The 21189-nt window shown below is 37.0% G+C and overlaps 3 protein-coding genes across 3 annotated transcripts; 2 read left to right on the forward strand and 1 right to left on the reverse strand.

Moving 5' to 3' along the window:
* Nucleotides 1-403: 403 nt before the first annotated feature.
* On the forward strand, nucleotides 404-2690 carry LOC120003839 (squamosa promoter-binding-like protein 8). Its single transcript, XM_038852960.1, has 3 exons — nucleotides 404-1600; nucleotides 2151-2308; nucleotides 2383-2690. Exons 1-3 carry the CDS (start codon nucleotides 996-998, stop codon nucleotides 2544-2546), a joined length of 927 nt encoding a protein of 308 aa, XP_038708888.1. The 5' UTR covers nucleotides 404-995; the 3' UTR covers nucleotides 2547-2690.
* A 4324-nt stretch (nucleotides 2691-7014) lies between these two features.
* LOC120004471 (squamosa promoter-binding-like protein 7) lies at nucleotides 7015-9164 on the reverse strand. Its single transcript, XM_038853829.1, has 3 exons — nucleotides 8591-9164; nucleotides 8184-8302; nucleotides 7015-7527 (listed from the first exon to the last, which is right to left on the reverse strand). Exons 1-3 carry the CDS (start codon nucleotides 9049-9051, stop codon nucleotides 7121-7123), a joined length of 987 nt encoding a protein of 328 aa, XP_038709757.1. The 5' UTR covers nucleotides 9052-9164; the 3' UTR covers nucleotides 7015-7120.
* Nucleotides 9165-12157: 2993 nt separating this feature from the next.
* On the forward strand, nucleotides 12158-13066 carry LOC120003652 (metalloendoproteinase 4-MMP-like). Its single transcript, XM_038852667.1, has one exon. It carries the CDS (start codon nucleotides 12158-12160, stop codon nucleotides 12935-12937), a length of 780 nt encoding a protein of 259 aa, XP_038708595.1. The 3' UTR covers nucleotides 12938-13066.
* The last annotated feature ends 8123 nt before the right edge of the window (nucleotides 13067-21189 follow it).

The following is a 21189-nucleotide window of genomic DNA, read 5'->3' on the forward strand; positions in this document are numbered from 1 at the left end:
AATATAATACTAGAATCTAGGTTAGATATGCGATTTAATTTGGTGAAATGGTGTTGCACCAAACTCAAAAAGCTATCTACCAAACAAACAGTTGTGAGTAGGACTAGAGAAACTTCAGGTTTTTGTCGTGTTTTGGTAAAGAACATAAGAAGCAAAGAACAAAAAGAGAAAAAGAGTAAAAACAGTCATAATGAGCTCTCTGAAACAATTGATCAAACAGGTAGTAGTGGATCCCAGTGGTCATAAATAAGCTCGCCGCGTGGCGCATAACCACACTGTTTTTTCCATTAGAGGACTGCACTGCAAAGTTGTTGTTGCTGCTAAAGCTGTAATAGTAAGTCCCTTCATTTGAGGAAGAAGGAAGAGAGGGCTAGCTACCAAACAAAACAAGCTAGGAGAAAGCTACAGCTACTTTCCTCAATGTAAAAGATGAAAGAAAATGGTTAAAAGTGGGTGAAAGTGAAACTGTAAATCCAGTCTACCACAAGCCGCCTAATAAGATACAGCTAGCTCAGTCCGTCTGCTCTCAATAACCATAAAAGCGTGGGCTTTAATGCTTTTAAGAGAATTGTGAGAGAGAGAGAGGGTGTGCAGATGTTCATGGACAAAGGAACAGTTTCAACTCTGCAAATAGCAAGTTTGGGTTTTTAATTCATCTCTCGAAATTCGATCCCTCTGAAGTCTGAACTTCCTTCTTCCTTCTTCTTGTCTTTCCTTCCACTGTACCCTTTGTACTGCCATTGGCGAGTTTTCAAGTTTTAACCAGAGCTATTACTATACACTTTACATGTAAAAACCATAAAAGAAACCACTCTTTAGTTTCTCCCTCCTTAACACCGACATGTCTCAAAAAACAAAGAAACCCCACTAAAACCCACAAACCCAAATTACTCTATCTTTACTCGTTTCAATTATTTCCTCTCAAAGCTGACACCTTTTTTCACTATTTTCTTCCAATTTCGCAGTACCAGTCTCAACGACGTTGCTGAGTAAAGATGCTGGAGTACGAATGGGGGAACCCCTCATCGATAATGCTCGGTGGGGACGAAACAACGTCGACCCAAGAAACTGATCCAAACCGTCAGATTTTCAATCATTACAGTCAACAATCCTACCACCATGAAACCCTAATCCCTCATCCTCCAACAAACTTGTTCCATCAACACGCACATTACAGCAGTAACCTTAACGGTTTCTACGACCCACGCGCGTTTTCTAGCGCGTCGGCCTTCGCAGCCCCGCAGTCCTCGCTCCTCGACGTGGTGCCCAATTCGGGCGGTGGAGGCGGGTTCTTTGTGGTTCCGAAAAGCGAGGAGGTTTCCCCTCGGCCGGACTTCACGACGAGGATTGGGCTCAATTTGGGCGGAAGGACTTACTTCTCGTCTGCGGAGGATGATTTCGTGAACCGCCTGTACCGGCGGTTCAGGCCGGCAGAATCGGGAACGACAAATTCGCCGAGATGTCAGGCCGAAGGGTGCAATGCCGATCTAACCCACGCAAAGCACTACCATCGGAGACACAAGGTCTGCGAGTACCACTCAAAGGCTGCTACTGTTATCGCGGCAGGGTTGACTCAGCGATTCTGCCAGCAGTGTAGCAGGTTCGCTCAATTGACCTAAACGCCCTTCTTGTTTTTCTTAATTAACCTTGATTATACTCATACATCTTCATGGATAGATAACGAAGAAGAAGATTGTGATTGTGCTGCGATGACCTGAATGCCCCTATAGTAGTGGGATTAGCGTACTAATGTTGAGGGCATTTCTGTCTATATAGTTTCATTTCGTCTCCCGTTTATCCACATTATCCCAATTGGACACACAAGATCCAAGTGAATTCGTGAGTGAATTCGTAATCTTCACATGTCCCACCTCATACACATAAAATTATGTGCATACAACTCTGTAGATGGGGTCTTGGATAAATGAGATACCAACTACTGGATCGGAATACCAATTATGCCGCAGTTTCCGAAAATGCCCTCCGTAATTATGCTTGGTAGCCAATGATTGGTTTCTCGTACAAGTGGAAATCCCGAGGGCAATCGTGTCCGTAACATTTGCCCTTTTCGTACTGTACATCTCGTTAATAGCAGCAGTGTCTTAATTATATCTTAACAGTAATTAATTATATGTTGAAAAAAATGGCAGATTCCACCTTCTCTCGGAATTCGATAATGGGAAACGCAGCTGCAGAAGGAGACTGGCCGATCACAATCGCCGCCGCCGGAAATCCCACCAATCAAACCAAGAAACCACCCGGAAATCACAGCTCGATAACGCTCGCAACTCCTCTGAAAATCTCACAAGTAAGACCAAGACCAAGATGTTTTATTTCTCAAAGCTTGAATTTTTTGAATTCTAAACAAAACTTTAATTGTAGTCTCTCCACCGGATTCCTCGGCTGGTCAGTCAACATCCTCCGTAACCGTGGCCGTGTCACCACCGCGAATCTCCTTGGATTGTTTCCCGCCAAGATGTTATCAAGCAAATGGTTCGACTTCCGCCTCATCAACATCAAATCAACTGTTCTTCTCTAGTGGGTGATTTAATCATTAACCTGGTCGCTAAAAATGCAGGCGAAAGAAATTAATTAGCACTTGCTTTCATTTTCTTTGAATTAATTCCAGTGATGTTAACTCTAATACTTTGTTTGAAAATAATTAAGATTCCCATCTACTTATTTATGTATCACTGAGATGTCTGTTTGTTTGGTTTCAAGGAAAAGCCAAATGGGTAATTGCATTACTATATATGCTTTTTGTCTGGTCCCAGAATTTTCCGGGAAAATGCAGTATTAATCATGTTAAAGAAAAGGTGAGACTTGGGACACGGAGACGTGGGGGTTGGGGTTGGGGTCGGGTGTGAATTTTCTCGGAATATTTAGATCAAAAAGGTACAGTCAAGCTGTCTCCTATATGGCAGCCACATATGTTCGTACTTACCATTACTGATTAAGCTTTGTTAGTCATTATGAGATATCATATCAATATTGTGTTGGTGAGTGGTGACATGATTAATTAGTAATGTAGTCATATATATTTTATTTAATGGGGATCATGAGTGGGGTCCACCAAAGCCTATATATATATATATATATATATATATGACCTGCATTTTAATTGATTTGGTAGTGCTTATGTAATGTATGTATGGATTTACCTAACTTCAAAAGCCTAGCTAGTTGGATTGCGACTCTAATGTCAACTTAAATTCTAAACAGGGTTATTCCTTTGAATCTTTTCTTTTTCTTTTTTTCTTTATTAGGGTAAGCTACGTACATGGGTTTTATTAAACTATTCCAATATCCAAATTCTCAAACCATTAACTAATCTCCAATATTTACGTATCATTTGGTTCACAAATTTGGAGATGAAAATAGAAAAAATATGCCAGGAAAATAATTTTTAAATAATGCTTAAATTACTGAAATACCCTTATTATCATATATGGTTTAAAATAATATATTAAACAATTATTTCAAATTGTATGACATATTTAAATTAAAAATAACACTTTTATTTGAATATCCAAATTAAAACTGTAAAAATAAAAAAAAAATATATATATATATATATGACGATTATAGTTATGGGAATTTTGTTGAAATTATGTGTTTTTCAAAGGGACATTATATGTATTTAATTAAAAATAAGTGAGGATTCATCTATTTTTGAGAAGAAATGAGAATTCCTCTTTTGTGAGGAATCCAACTTTTCGTCTTGATTTCAAGGATTCAATCAACCAAATATAGAAATTATTGGCAAAAAGAAAACTCTTATTCACGAAAAATTGGATTCTACGAATCAAACGAACCCTTATGGTGATACCATGATAGTGTGAGCTACACGGTTTTCGTTACACACTATTCAAATATCCAAGTTAATTTTTTTTTTCTAAAAGTTTGAATTTGATCCTGCAAAATGCAAATTAATCTATTCAGGTCTATTTCATCTTTGAAGTTTGATAGATTGAAGAGTAAGTTTTGTTCCTAAAGAAGATCAAAGCTGAGACCGTCCTTGCACCTTCTAGGAAATTGAGATGTGGGCCAATGAATTAATGTTGTCTCTACGGTGTACATGAACCGTTTTGCTTACTTTGATTGATTAAGACAAATCTATGTCTCAAGTACCTTAAGATAGAGAAAATTAAAGAATTAAACAAATCTTCAAATCTTTCCAAGCTGCTATCAATGAATTAGGTAAGTAAAGGACAAGGAAATTAAAACTTATTGTGTATTGTGCATTTTTCTGCTCGCTTGCTCTAGTGCATGTGTCAAACACTAGGAAACTTCCCAACCCTTTTTGGTTCCTTACAACTCAAAAACTCAAGAATGTTTCCAAAAATATTTCTAAGTCTATATATGTGTATACTTGATTTATATATGTGGATGAGAAAAATAAGTCATGCCTAGTCAGCATGTCAGGTGTTACAGGAACAAAGTATACGTACTATAGCAGCTTCTTGGAAGCCGTGTTAAGAATAAAAGCTGGGAGATGATAACTCTCAATTCACAGGGAATATCTCATGCTAACGTTCAAAGACGTCTGGAGATCAGGATAAGGATATTTAATCATACAATGACACTCCAGAGACGATAATATCAACCGTCTTTATCTCCTTACCTGTCAACCCTTATATTAAAAGGAGGCTAAGGCTGAATCAATGTATGCTACACACATTCTCAGATTCATTACTTTAGTTAGATTCTTTCTGAAGAGTACTGACTTGAGCTTAAGCGTTGGAGTGTCATCGGGCCACGAAGAACCCCCTTCTCCCTTGTTCTTGCATGATTCACTGAGGCTTTCCGCTCAATCAATTGTGTGAGCAACTGACGTGTGGAGAACCGAATTTTTGCATCCACAATATATAAATTAGTCAAGGAATTTTGAAAAAAGGAGCAGCTAATATATATGAATGAAGCTAAGAGGATTGAAAAGGAACAGCTGGATCAAATGCTGCTGAAGTGGTGATCAGTTGCCTTACATAATTATGCGATCAATGTGGATCGTTCGTTTCTTAACCTATATATTATCTTGTTTGCGATTGGTATGAGAGGGGACCTACCCGACCAAAACCCATTGAATGTGAACTTCCAACTCTTCTGCTATTATAGAGAAGTCTTACTTTTCAACCTTTTGCACGTGGATAGTTTCTTTAGTATCCTTCGTCAGCCTGACACGTGTGGGGCCGCACCCTGATCAGTGATTGGTTTCTCTCGATAATAAAACTAATAATTCGTGTCGTATCAGATGGCGTAGGATCACAAACTAGGAAAGAAATTTGGAATGTTGTTTCTGGAGATGTGGTAGGGACGGGTACGTATGATCCATCGGGACGAGTGAATAGAAAGGACGCTCAAGTGAATGGTGTAGCCGCGCGAGCGCGAAGATGTGCTGATACTTACAACCCATGAATAGGTGCTCGAGCGGGATACTTTTTTTTGCGCTCGAGCGAATTAGCAACGGTGCGTGTTTTTTTTGTGGATTTTATAATCTCGTGTTTACTTTCTTTTGTTTTATTTTATTTATTTGAGTCCAATTAGGGTTTCTTTTGATTATTTAAGATTGTAAAATCTTATTAGAGAGCAACTTTGCTTAAATTAATAAAAATCATAGCGTTTTTTCTAAATCCTATTTTTGTTCAATTCTTGATGGATTGAATTAGAAACTGTATTTGCAATCGTGGATTTTCCTTAATCTCCCACTTCGTGAACATGTTTTAAAATTTGTACAAGATATCAAAAAAATTTAAAAATTGAATGTTTAAAAAGATCGTGAAGGATTGAGAGAGAGAGACTATCTTTTTTACCACGTTTATAACGTTGAAATGGGCCTCACTCAGGCCCACTCACAAATTGACCTATGTGTCTCATGCTTTGGACGGTGTGTTGTTAGGGTTCATCATGTTCATATACTGTGTTATCATTGAGAAAGACAATAATTAGGTGTTGAACCGTTGGTTAGCGAAGACATTATTGATCCAATGTGTTATATATATATTTGCATGATTGATGTGTTCCCCTTCATAATGCTTACTGTTTCTTTCATTTTCTGAGCCAAACATGAAACATATGGTTGCCATTCTTTTCACAAAAAACTAATCAGGAACTTCAATTTCAAGCTTGAAAACAACCATTCATCATATATACATACACATGTGAAGGTACAGTAATTAAATGGAATGCCTAGACTGTCTGCAGTTAAAGATAAAACCTTTTTCCAACTTTTATATTGCGCCCATACACTTAGACAAAGAAACGTGACTAGTAGGACCTTTTGAAGATTCTGATAAACTACTTTACAGTATACAGATTCTAAGGTTTTCAACAAAGTTGAATAAATCTACTTCTTGGTAATAAATAAGTCTTTCACATGTGTTTGTCCATATGATAGGATCATATTTCAAGTGGATCCATCTTGCATTATCTTATAATCTCGTAATTAGTTCTGTCAATCATTGACATTACCAAACTCCAAGGGTTGGTCGAGTTGATTTTTGGTATTCCATAAAACTCGTGGATCCTAGGTTAGAAATCTCTTGCCATGCTTTGGAATCACACCCCTGATAAAATATCGACAAAGTAAATTTGTTTCGTGTAAGTAAACTTTTCGATGGCGAGTTTTATAGGTCCAGAGGTTTATTTCGTCGGAGTATATCGAAAGAGCCATGCCTTCTAGAGGTTTGCACGATAATAAAAAAAAATCATTAACAATACCAAGCACAAAATGGGGGGAAAACCCATTTATCAATCAAAACCGGTCTAACATCAACACTTTTGTAATTGTTCAATCAATCACTTGCGGACCTAACTTATTTTCATGTTTTAAATGATAAAAATCCGGGTTTTTGCTCCGAATCAAATGATAAAAATCCGGGTTTTTACTTTCATGTTTGCTAGCATCTATCACAACTTACTTACCCTATCATTAGGTGCATGAGCATGATGACTAGAGTCTAGACATATATCAAACGTCCAAAGAAGAAGCTTATATGGTGTTGTTCTCGGTTAACAAAAACTTATGTGATAACCATATCCTAAAATTTTACAATATTTAATCACTAGAAAGATCAGTTAAAACCATCATTCACTAATAGTACAAGACAATAATGATAGTAAATCAATAAGCGAACTGTTGAAAATTCTCAAACAAAGAAGCACCCCTTTCTTCCTCCTCCTCCTCCTCCTCCTCTTGGTGCTTGGCTTTTGAGAATATCTCAAATGCAGAGTTTGGTGCCTGCATGAGGTCCAATGTTTCATGCCTATAAGGCTCAGCTGGTAACAACTGGTATTGCTGGTGAGATATATCTTGGTCCATTGCTAGGTTTGAATTTGGTTTGAAAATGAGCTGTCGAGCTAGCATTGCTGCACGGTTCTCTGCTATAAGCTCGCGTAGCGCAGCACTGGATCTTGAGGACAGATCCCAGGAAACAAGCTGGGATTTTGATGATGACAGAAGAGAGCAAGCGCGCCCGGCCGCTTGTGACGACATTATGTATGAAGATCTCCCACTACTCATGTACTTGTCTGCTCAGAAGCATGAAATGGTTACAAACTTATAACTCAATATGTAGTTGATGAAGATAAAAATTATTTATAAGCATTTTCAATAATACTAGTTCTAATATATATAATTTTTATAATAAAATACAAATCATACATCTTTCTAAAAGTGCATAGATTTCTGTTCACTAGGGTCTTAAATTTTTGTAAAAATTTCTTTACACATTATCTATACATCATATGTATATATTAGCATATTTATTTATATTTTTCTAATAACTATGTAATATTATGATTAATATAAAAATTATAGTTATTGATTGATACACACTCATAAAACAAATATTGATTGCTACACGCTCATATACGATGATACATAATATATGATTTTTATCTAATGAAAAATCGTTTAACACAACTTAAATGATTGTTTTTTTGTTATCCTCAACATTTTATATTTTCATTTATGATGTAAAATTTAATAATTATGTAGAATTTACGTAATTTAATAATCATATAGATATTTATTTATTAATGATCATTTGTGAATAAATTTTTTTTTTCTAGCTCCTCTCTAATTAATTCCTCACCCCGCCACTAACCAAGCTCCTACTCGATTCATTTTCTACATCCACTCGACTAATAAAATTTATTTGTTGTGAAAAAAAAAAAGAGCATACCTTTGGAAGAATTCCTAGTAAGAGAATCGTTAGAGGACTTTCTTCTTCGTTGGTTGTGCCCTGCCAATCTCCTTCTACAGCTCCTCTTCGATTCGTCAAACTCAGTCACCATATGAAACCTACAATAATTCACACAGGTAAAATCCAAAAGCTGAGTGGCAAAAAATGCTAATATGCGCCATGTGTTTACTGCACTAGTCTATTTGAAAATGATAGAGATCTCAACCAAGAGCGTGTGTTCGATTATTCCAGCAGCTAAGTTGAACACACATGGTATAAGTGAATTTGGACTTCCCATGTCTTATATGATACGCATAAAATTATGTACGTAGAACCCAACATCTAAGATAACTAGAATATCAACTGTTTAGATCGGTGTCATTACTCATTACTGCCAGGCTATTTACCTACTACACTGTTGACAGAACCGCTGTTCCGACCCTTGAACCACAACACTCGGAGCCTTGGAGTGCGTCTCACAAACCTTATGCCTCTTGTGATACTCCTTCGCGTTCAACAGCGCCACGTGGCACCCCTCCACTTGACACCTCGCCACCGCCATGGAGCTCACGACATGACCACCGCCGCAGACGTCGAAGGGTTTGACACTTTTGCCAGCCGAGGAGAAGTCGATGACGTGGCGCTCAACAACGGTACTTGCATCTTCAAAGTAGTTCCTCTTGCCGAGATTCAAGCACGCCAGGTGCGGGTCCGGATGAGGCAAGTGGGACCCATCTCCAGCATACAGAGAGAGTAATTCTGCCGCCGTTGGTGGTGGTGATACATGGAGCCAACCTCCAGTAACATTTGCATTACTACCATTTTGCCCTCTGTTTCCACTGAAGATTACATTCCTGCCATTTTCCATCTCTCTTTCTCTCCGTGAGAAGAGTACTGTTTTCAGTACTGGCTAGGAAGAAGGTACTGGGATGGTTTCTTGATATGGTACAAAATTTGGAGAATAGGGTGTGGTGATAGGGTATGGCTAGCGTGAAGAGGGAAAAAGTCTATGGTATTTGCAGGAGAATGAATGGTTGGGGTAAGGAGAGAGAAAGAGAGAAGGTGGTATTAACACGTGGAAAGTGGGCTTTGATGTGTCCAATATCTTATATAGGATTTGCATAGAAAAGTTGACTACTTTTTGGAGTTAAAAGTTGAAAGTTGAATGTTGAAAGTTGAAATTTATTCTACGGGGTGAAAAAAAGTTGATTCGGAGAACGTGATTATGAAATATTTATACGTTTAAACCCCAACTTTGATTGAATTTTATACGTATTTAATTGATTAAATTCGGATTAATTTAAATTCAGATAAATAAACTAGATAATAACCTGATTTGGATAAGATTTATGTGTCTGAATGCGAACTCGATTTTAAACCGAACAAAAATTTATATTTAGACCCAGATTTTGAATTTATAACTTACATCTAAACTTAATTTAAATAAGATAGAACAAATTTGAATCGAACAGAGTTTTGTCACCCCTAATTTTCTCCTTTTTCTAGTTCTCCATGGTCATGAAAGTTAATATTAGAGATGTTCAAAGAGGATGGGAATTTAGTAAATAAAGTAATTTTGCATTATTAACTTCTACGTGAAATTCTTTCACCACTAAAAACGTGTGATATTTTCTCCATATGCTTAAATAACGGAAGAAGATCCATACAAGAGGTCACAGTTTCAACCTTTACTAAATTTCTTTGGAGTCATCCCATGAGCTAAAAATTTTGTAATTATAAGGTCCGTGTAGGAAGGGACTCACGTGCTTGGAATTTATCATCTAGTGTAAGATCTAATATGACGGTGTCTTGGATGGGTTAGTTGGTAAAAAAATCAATAAGCTTATCCACAAAATAATTAAAAGAAAAAAAAAAGGAATAAGAGAGAAAGTTGGATGCATCGCTAAATGCAACACAGACTGTAAAGCACTTGGTGCAGCCTTCTGTTATGGTTATGGGCCAAATAGGTGTTAAATTGTGGGCTTCACGTATCCTAAAGATTTTCATCCCTCTTTCTCACGAATCCTTTCAAAATTACAGAAACTGAGAAAACAGAGCCTGCAATTTGGTAAAAAAAAAGGTCATGTCTTTTATCAATTTTAACCTCTTTTGATTGTGGTAAAATGGTAAAAAAAAAAAACAGCTATAGCTTAAAAAAATCAGTCCTGGTTGAAAGATTTAATGAGATTGAGTTTGTATATAGTAATTTGACATTTTTTTAAAATTGAGAACGACACCTTACTCCTTTCAACACTCGATATGGGTTTAAACTTGAGTTATTAGACCCGTACGTACATAAGTTTTTCACTTGATGATATGATAGCTCATGATTGGGCTCAAAGAAAGAAACCCAAGTTGTGCATCTTCAAAGAACAAATCTAACCTTCCGCAAGAAGCCACGTGTTTGGATAGGATAAGTAGTGCAGTGCGTCTTATTACATTAAAATAAATAATAATGAAGAAAATATATAAAAAAAATTCCTATTTACTTGTCAATTCAAAGAACATACGGTCAATCCCTCCATAAAAAATAAGCTCTAAGTGTTGCTGGTCGGGATGAGAGTAAGGCTCGAGCTGCTAGAGCGTAATTCGATAATTTGAGATATATTTGATGGGTACTAAGCCTATTTGCACATAAGCACATTGCCCATAAGTTGATAAGCCAATTCAGTTAAGCTCGGTTAAATCGACAAAATCGGTAACATCATTAAGATCGCAATATAAGATCGTACGATCTTGCTAAATTTACTATTTTAGATCTATCCGGATCGTTTTATTTACTATCTAAAGTCCTATTTTGACATCATAAGGCTTCAGAGCACAATATTTCCACAGTTTCTCGAGTTTTCTTTTTCTTTAACTATATTCTTGTATGCGCTTATATATATATATAGGAGATTATATGCTTAAAGTGAACCTAATTTGGGGGTTTGTTGGCAGAGTATCATTGACCATTACCAGCTCAAGATGGACAATCAAGGAATATGAGTCTTTATTGGCCCATTATGGCTTATGAGTCTTCATCGTCCCATTCTTAAACCTTTTTTTGTTGTCAGCCCCATTAAGGCCTAGCCCATGACGTACTTGGTCCAGTCCAGAGTTAGAAGGAAACAGTCGCAAGACTTCAAACAAAAGCTATATATATATCTTGTTGAAATTATCATTGTCTCAAAAATACTTCTTGCTGTTGAAGAATTGGTTGGCGAGTTCTGAGTTGGGTCACGTGAACTTCAATCATAGAAATTAGAAATTATCTTCGACCAAAGTCTTAGATGGAAGCCACAGTCGTCAGAGTTGACAGATATGAGTTATCCTCACGTCAAAAACGTAGCAAGATTGATAGGACCAAACAACAACAAAGATAAACCTAACGACCACGATATGCTACAAACTTGTAGGTCTTTCCTCCCCCTCTAAGGTACCCAAAAGCGATTCTTAATTCTTTAAAGTCAGAACAAATTAATTTCTTCACCAAAAAAAGGGATCAGAATCAATATACCAATCAAAAGACAACCATTGGTTACGAAAATGCTTAAGATCCTAGTGTTTTTTGTCACACGTATTCTAAATACTGAGATTCCATATGTCTTATTATCCATATGAAATCGTGTACGTTCATTTCACCATTTGGGATGGCTAGGAGAGAAAAAAAAAATTGTGATCCGTAACACTGATATTCTTGTAAACTTCCAATCCATATATCAGTCAACAGTTAAAAATATGGACAATGTTAGAGATCCCTAAAATATCACCCCCAAAAGTCCCCCAAATCTATGTAGCATTAAAATAGTCATTGATTAAAAACACACATGTAGGGTCCACTTCACATCCAACACTCCACATTAAATAGGGGTCTTAAGCATTATTCTAAAAATATAATCATAATCATAAATAGTTTAATATTTACACTTTTGCCTGTCCCTTTACAATAAAGCTTCCATCCATAACTAACTTCTCTCCAAACCCTAACCACCATGCTTTTCTTCTTCACTCATCTCTTCCTCATCTTCCTTCTCCACTCCCCGCCACCCATCGGAGCCAGACCCTTCCCGCCAACGTGCAGTGTTCAAGATACAGTCCATACAATTCATGCAAAGCAAAATTACGTGTTGTTTCCCGGGAAACCGAGGTGGGTCCGTCCAAAACCAATGAAACTCACATACTCATTTTCCAAAGAGTACATGATCAACTACTTGAGCTTAAACGACATAGAAGAAGTTTTCGAACGCGCCTTCGCTCGATGGGGATCTGTAATTCCTGTTAGTTTCTTATTGACCGATGATTATGTGTTCGCCGATATCAAAATAGGGTTTTACAGGGGCGATCACGGCGATGGAGAGCCGTTTGATGGGGTTTTAGGGGTGCTGGCCCACTCATTTTCTCCGGAGAGCGGGAAGTTCCATCTTGATGCAGATGAAACGTGGGCCATTGATTTTAGGATGGAGAAATCAAAGGTTGCAGTTGATTTGGAGTCGGTGGCTGTGCATGAGATTGGACATTTGTTAGGGTTGGGCCATTCCTTAGTTAAAGAAGCTGTAATGTATCCGAGCTTGAAACCAAGACACAAGAAGGTGGATTTGAGTGCTGATGACATAAGAGGTGTGCAAGCTTTGTATGGTACAAACCCTAATTTCTCATTTGCTTCTGCTTTAGAATCTGATACATCAGCAAATCGGGCTGTGAACGTAAGAACTAGATCTTCTCACTGGGTTATTAGATTCATTTTGTTCATTTTAGTTTGTTTGTTTGTATGATTCTTTTATTATTTGCTTAGGCAGGCATTACAATTTACTTACGGGTCCTTAATTACTTCATGGTTTTGGAACATGTAATAGGGACTTAATTAACAACACACATTTTTTACTTATAATATACAACACATAAATGCATGTGATTTTACATACCACTATTTCATCGTCAATTTGGAACGTGGTTCCCAAAACAGTGGACCCTACTTGTCATTAAAAAAATACATTTATTTGACTCTCCTCGTAATCAAACCCATAATTAGATATTGCCAGAAACAATAATTACACTACTGTTATCACAAATTATATTATGATTTGTTTGCTTTGCGGATTTGAAGATGAAAAAAGAAAGATGATGCCGGGAAAGTAACTTTCCTTGCATCCTCATTTCTTATCAATGTTTATATCATACTGTCATACTACATTGCAGACATCATTGGTTTTCTTGGTCATATTTGGTTAGAGTAAAAATTACAATTATTTGACATTATATGACATATTTAAAGTAAGAAATAACATGCTTTAATTTAAATAGTCAAATAAAAAACTATATAAATGAAGAAAAAAAAATGACATATTTAAAATAAATAATTGTGAAATATTGTCTAAATTATGAGTTTTCCAAAAGAATATTATGGGTATTTAATTAAAAATAAGTGAGGATTTCAAAGTTTCCTCTCTTTTTGGGAGAAAAAGAGAATTCCTCATTTGGGATGAATTCAGCTTTTCACCAATCAAATATAGAAATTATTAGTAAAAGGAAAACTCTTATATATTCATGAAAAATTAAATTCCGCAAATCAAATGACGCTATGATTACAGTATAGTACTCTATGGCGTATTGTGTACGTATTACAAAATCATATAAACCCAGATTATAAGTAAAAGACCTGCAGCAGGTCCACATCAAGGTGGTGGTTGTGATAATTGGCTCAACAAATGCGTCTGGTGGCGCACCAGAAACTAACCCTTCAATTCCTCTCCCCCCTTCTGTTAGTTTGTATATCTAATTACTTTAACGAGTCAATGTCAAAGTCCGAGTCGAGTCGTCGATCACCAGTCTTTTTCTTACACATGTGATCCACATTGTTGGTCTTGACTCTCAGGTCTTCAATGGCTTGCGTTGATGACTTTAAGGGAACGCTTTCATACAGTCAGCCATGGAAAGGCTATGTAAAATATCCACAACCAACACCTCATTTGATATTTCGACTAAGATTTATTTTCGAGGAGACAGTTTAGTTGTGATGACGTGACAGCAGCACGTTGTTTCTGGAGGCGAAGGTATCGGGTTCGAACCTGTTAGACTTAATGCTATTTTTCCCTTATTTTAATGTCTTTTATGTTTCTTGTTAAACTTGTGTCTTGTTGTCGTTTTGGTTTTAGCTGGGTCTTTTGTTTTGTGGTCTTAGGGTTTTGTCTTAAGTAGTTATGTTAAAAAAAAAAATATTGTACTACTCTCTGTTCCGCCTCCTTTGGACTGAGAGGAATATATTGAATCTCTAGATTGAATATTGTACCCATCTTTACCGGTGAGAAGTACGACTATTGGTCCACTCTGTTGCGTACCTATTTTAAGTCGAAAGGATTGTGGGAGGACATAGAGAGGGATAATACTGCTTTGTTGGTTATTCAAACCACTGTTGCAGAGTTCATATTTCCACGAATTTCAGAAGCTATTTGTGCCAAGCAAGCTTGGGAGATTCTGAGCACTGAGTATCAAGGACATTCTAAGGTAAGAGTTGTAAAATTGCATAGCTTACGTAGAGAGTTAATGAACGTACTGATGAAAGAAAGAGAACTTATCAAAGATTATTACACAAGAGTAACGGATGTGGTGAATCGGTTGAGAAATTGTGGTGAAGAAATGCCAGATAGGAGAGTTATAGAGAAGATCCTTATTAGCTTGACCCCTAAGTACAATAATATAGTTACTACACTTGAAGAAACTAAGGATCTTGATGCAATTACTGTTAGTGATTTGATTGGGTCCTTGGAAGCCCATGAGACTAGGGTTAAAATTGAAGGCATGAATATTGAAGCTACTGAGAATGCCTATCAGATGAGATTAAATCAAGCTGTTAGCAAAAAAAATGGGGCTGGGTCTACATCAGGGTGGAGTAGGCCGATGGGATCCAAACCTCAGTGTACCTACTGCAAAAAGGAAGGGCACTTAGAAGAATCTTGCTGGAGCAAAACTAAACCTCAGTGCAGTCTTTGTAAAAAGGAGGGGCATGTTGAAGAGCATTGCTGGAATAAGGGCAAACCTCAGTGTAAAGGATGTGGCAAGTTTGGGCATGTTCAAAAAGAGTGTCGAATGAAGGATAAGGATAAGCAACAGGCAAATTTTGCCCAGGAAGCTGAGGATGAAGAATATTTGTTCATGGCTATTTTGCCCTCAAATGATTCAAAATCAAGGAATTCTTCTACATGGTTCCTTGATTCAGGTGCTAGTAATCACATGACAGCCAATGTTAAGTTGTTTAAGAATCTTGACAAGTCTATTACCACAAATGTGATTTTGGGAAATGGAGAAATAGTCAAGGCCGAAGGCAAGGGTACAGTCTCTGTCAATACTTCAAAAGGGCAGCAGTTGATCAGGGATGTTTTGTATGTTCCACAGTTGGATGCCAACCTTCTTAGTGTGGGACAATTGATGGAAAAGGAGTTCATACTTGTCTTCAAAGGAAATGTCTGTAGGATTTTGGATGGCAACAAGAATAATAGGTTGGTTAGTACAATCCAGATGAAGGGAAGGAGGAATTTTCAGTTGCAGTTTGATGTTCCAGAACTCATTCAGAAGTCATCAGAACTTGCCTTAAAAGCTTCTGTGAAGGAGTCCCAATTGTGGCATCAACGATTGGGACACCTGAGCTCTCAAAATTTGAAGAAAATACAAGACTCTGGATTGGTCTCTGATCTTCCAGAACTTACCACCACCACTTTGCTATGCAGCAGCTGTCTAGAAGGCAAACAAAAAAGGAGACCTTTTCATAATTATCCAGTTTGGAGAGCTCAAGAGTGTTTGGAACTTGTTCACACCGATGTGTGCGGGCCTATGAACACAGTCACAACTGAAGGTAATAAATACTTCCTTCTTTTTGTTGATGATTTTTCCAGGATGACCTGGATTTTTTTCTTGAAAGAAAAATCTGAAGTTCTCAGTAACTTTAAAAAATTTAAAGCTCTTGTTGAAAACCAATCTGGTAAGAAGATTAAGATGATTAGGAGTGATAGAGGTGGTGAATTCACTTCTCAAGAGTTTGAAGAGTTTTGTGAAGCTTGTGGTATTCATCATCAATTGACTGTAGGTTATGCTCCTGAACAAAATGGTGCCTCTGAAAGGAAAAACAGAAGTGTCATGGAGATGGCAAGGACTCTCTTGTCTGGAAAGAAACTCCCCAAATGGCTGTGGGCAGAGGCAGCCAACACAACTGTCTATCTCTTGAATCGGTGTCCTACCAGTGCTGTGGAGGATAAGACTCCCATCGAAGCATGGTCAGGTATTAAACCATCAGCCAAATATCTTAAAGTCTTTGGTAGTGTTTGCTATATCCATATTCCTGATGCTAAAAGGAAAAAGCTTGATAAAAAATGTGAGACAAGTATCTTCTTGGGGTACAGCTCTCATTCCAAAGGTTACAGAGTTTACAATCTAGAGACTAAAAAGCTTACTATTTCCAGAGATGTTGAGGTTGATGAAAGCATTATCTGGGATTGGGAGAAAAATATAGCTAAATGTGTTGACATTGATGATTCTGAGATTCACAAAAATGCCTTACATAAAGATTCTAATACTGAAGCTAATGAAGATCTTGTTGATGCTGTCACCAGTGAAAGTCTCTCTGAAAGTGATGAATCTCTATCTGATGATGATGTGTCTGATGAAGATAGTTCGGTTGGGGGTGTTTGTGAAACTCAGAACTATAGTAGTGATCTTGACTCTGATTCTCCAGTGCTCAAATACTGGAACCTTTCTGACATCTATGAATCATGTAGATTGACTTCTGTAGAACCAAACAATTTGGGTGAAGCCTTCAGAAGTAGTGTTTGGGTCACAGCAATGGAAGAAGAATTGAGGCAAATTGAAAAAAATGAAACTTGGCAACTAGTGGACCTGCTAGCTGATAAGGATGCCATAGGAGTTAAATGGGTTTACAAGACAAAATTGAAACCTGACAACACTGTGTTGAAGCACAAGGCTATGCTTGTAGCCAAAGGTTATTCCCAGAAGTTTGGCAGAGATTATACAGAAATTTTTGCCCCCATAGCTCGTATGGAAACAGTGAGACTCCTATTTGCTTTGACAGCTCAGAGGAAATGGAAGTTGTATCATTTGGATGTAAAATCTGCCTTTCTGAATGGGTACTTAGAAGAAGAGGTTTATGTTCAACAACCTCCTGGTTTCATCAAGAAGGGTGAGGAATCCAAAGTTCTTAAGTTGAACAAGGCCTTGTATGGGTTAAAGCAAGCTCCTAGAGCTTGGTATAGCAGAATAGATGATTATTTTACTGAGCAAGGATTTAAGAAAAGTTCTAGTGAATCAACCCTCTATGTTAAAGAAGGTTTAAGTGGAAAAAAAATCATAATCTCCTTGTATGTGGATGACTTAGTTCTGACTGGAAATGATGAGCAGCTCATAGCTCAATTCAAGAAACATATGAAAGAAAATTTTGAAATGAATGATTTAGGATTGATGAATTATTTCCTTGGAATTGAAGTTGAGCAACAAGAGGGGTATGTGTTTATCTCTCAACAGAGATATCTCAAGGAGTTGTTGAGCAAATTTAACATGGAAGGGTGCAAAGCAGTGGCTACTCCTTTTGTGACTCATGAGAAATTTTATAAGGATGATGGCTCTCCCAAAGCTGATCCAAGTCTGTATAGAAGTATGATTGGAAGCTTGTTGTACTTATCTTCCACAAGACCTGACATTCAATATGCAACAAATATGCTCTCTCAGTTTATGCAAGCTCCTAGTGAAAATCATCTCAGTGGGGTCAAAAGAATTTTTCGCTATCTTCAAGGAACAAAGAACTATGGAATTCACTACCGTCATGAAGTTGGAGGTACTCTGCATGGTTATACCGATAGTGATTGGGCAGGATCTCTTGAAGATATGAGGAGTACATCTGGCTATGCTTTTTCTATTGGGTCTGGTATTTTTTCTTGGATTTCAAGGAAGCAGAAAACCACATCTCAATCTACTGCAGAGGCTGAGTATGTGGCTGCTGCTCTGGCTGCTAATCAAACAACATGGCTAAGGTATATCTTAACTGACTTGGGTGAACTTCAGCAAGGGCCTACTCGTATCCTGTGTGACAGTAAATCTGCAATATGTATGTCAAAGAATCCTGTTTTTCACAGTCGTAGTAAGCATATAGCTATCAGATATCATGTCTTGAGAGAGGCTGTTCACAACAAGGTTATCAATCTTGAGCATTGTGCTAGTAATGATCAACTAGCAGACTGCTTCACAAAAGGGTTGCAAAAGGTTAAACTTGCTGAGCTGAGGAGCAGGATTGGTGTTCAGGAAAAATAGCATCAAGAGGGGGATGTTAGACTTAATGCTATTTTTCCCTTATTTTAATGTCTTTTATGTTTCTTGTTAAACGGTGTGTCTTGTTGTCGTTTTGGTTTTAGCTGGGTCTTTTGTCTTGTGGTCTTAGGGTTTTGTCTTAAGTAGTTATGTTAAAAAAAAAATATTGTACTACTCTCTGTTCCGCCTCCTTTGGACTGAGAGGAATATATTGAATCTCTAGATTGAATCTATTTATATGGCTATTGTTTGTTGAACAGAACCTAAGTGGTGTTGGTTTCTCCGCATTGAGCCTACACCCAGGACTTAAAACCCATGTCACTATGGTGCAAGTTGGATAGTCCAGCCCGAATTTAAACTTGGTCCGGAAGTCACAAAATGATCGTTGAGCCGTGCCTTTCCGATTATTTTAAAAAAGGTTTCGGAGATTATCATCCCCATTATCTTTTGTCATTATCATTTGAGTAGACTATGGAACTTTTACTCGGTGTGCCAAGAGTTGACATTTTGGAAGCTAGTGTGACACCCAAAGTGTTGGGCATTGGAGAATCACCTTTTCACTTCTTAGGATCAATTAATTTCACAAAATCAAATATAATACGTAAGGTGATGGGGGCTGCGTTTAGTGCGCAAATCTTACTTTCTATCGCAATTACTTACGAGTGTGGATCAAGTCTTGGAAAAAAAAGGTGTTCCTACATGCATGTGCGACTTTTAGATTAAAATATTATCTATTTTGAATTTATCGATTCCGTAAATACATCGAATCTATATGAATTTATTTTTTTGAGCCAGAGCCTAAAAGAAAACCTATGAGTATGATGAAGACAAGAGCATCCATATATATGATGTGGGGATTAATTCAACTTTTACACACTGAAAGATAATCAATGTTTTAATTTGTACATCGTTGTTTAGAATGTTTCAATTTGGTTATCCAATGATAAAATTGTTTTAACTTGATCTCTTGCGCAGATTTACTCACTTTGGGGTAATTAAACTGCACATGTGGCACGTTGACCATCCAAATATTGATTGCCACAAGTGCAGTTTGACTATCCCAAAGTGAAAAAATCTGATCGAAAAATAATTTTATCATTAGGTGATTAAATTAAAACATTTTAAACAACGGTGTGTAAAAGTGATATTAACCCTACGACGGAGACATAGTTTGACTTTACCAAACCGGATATATATATATATATGTGGTATTTTAACAGTACACAAATTATTCGGACTTTTGAAGCCAAGAAAGAAGACACTGCTAGCTAGTAATTTAAGCAGGAGACATTCGTACATATAGAATAAAAGCATATTAATGTTTGCATGTTAATCTTCATCATTATCAGACTCTTACGCCAAACAAAACAAGTTGCTTGTGATCCACGTGACTCTCTTTGATATCGTTTGCGGAAAAAGGAAAGTGTGTGGTCATATAATAAGACTTGAGAGAGTTTAATTGGTCTTCAAAGTACCTTCACATGGAGGACAGTGTCCCGACAATTAGGTTTTCCAAAGAAAATCAGAGAAAATATAGAGTTTTGTGAAACAAAATTGATTCATAGAAAAGAAAATCATTAATATGGAGAGATGCAAAGGGTTTTTGTAGGTTTCTCACAAATGCCCAAAACAGATGCAGTGGAAGAGACCTTATCAGTTTGTGTAGTTTGGAGATGTTTCACACACAAACCTACAGGATCAACAACACAGTACTACTACTACATTTATGTAACAAAAGAAATATCACCACCTCATGACTTAAATGAATGGTCCAGAATAGCCACAGCCCACAGGGCCACAACCTCTAAATAAATTAAAAAAAAAACTCTTCTCTCTCTCTATATATATATATAGCAATTGCAACTATAAGTATAATTTTGACAAAAAAAAAGAAAAAGAAAAAGAAACGATGCTTGGTTGGACAACATTCCGAGGCTTATGAAATATTTACATATCTCGGCTACGAACTTGATTTCAGACTCAAATTTTGGACACATAATTAATGTTCAAACTTAATTAATTTGAGTCAGACAAATTGGATCCTCCAGTCCGGCCATAATTTTATCATCCCTATATCTATTTCTATTTTTTATTGATTGATTTTTTAATATGAATTTGGGTTCTGGGGGGAGACGATAATGGAGGGCCTAGCTATTAAAGGCCATTCAATGAATCTGTAAAATTTAGCAGCTTTAGGTACTACGAATTCTTTCTTTGTCAAAACGACACCTACAGTAGTGCATTTAATTCTCCTCCAGAAGACGGTCAAACACAAAGCAAATGAGGAGGTGCAAGTCCTCCCAAGGAACTACTGCTAGTGTGACAACACCTAGAAACCCGACACACAGATAACTCTCCTGTCTGCGTCTCATAGTTCCAATAACCACACCTTAATGTTGTCAACTAATGCCATTTGCAGCTTATATATTATGAAGATTTGATTGACATTTCTAAACCCAAAAAAAACGAAAATGATAAACATCTCAACAGTTTCAATCACAATTATTGAATTAGACGTAAAAAATTCAAATGAATTCTACATATCTCACATTACGAATATACTTGATTTACATATGAAATCATACGCGTACAACTCAAATAACGACGATACAGCTGCATAGCCCTTTCATAAGTTTTTGTTTCAATCAATTTCATGCACGAAGCCTACATCAGTATATATACTTTGGATTTCAATTGTGATTGGCTGAAAGACGTAAGA

This window comes from Tripterygium wilfordii, chromosome 8 (assembly GCF_013401445.1).
Source record: "Tripterygium wilfordii isolate XIE 37 chromosome 8, ASM1340144v1, whole genome shotgun sequence".
NCBI lineage: Eukaryota > Viridiplantae > Streptophyta > Magnoliopsida > Celastrales > Celastraceae > Tripterygium > Tripterygium wilfordii.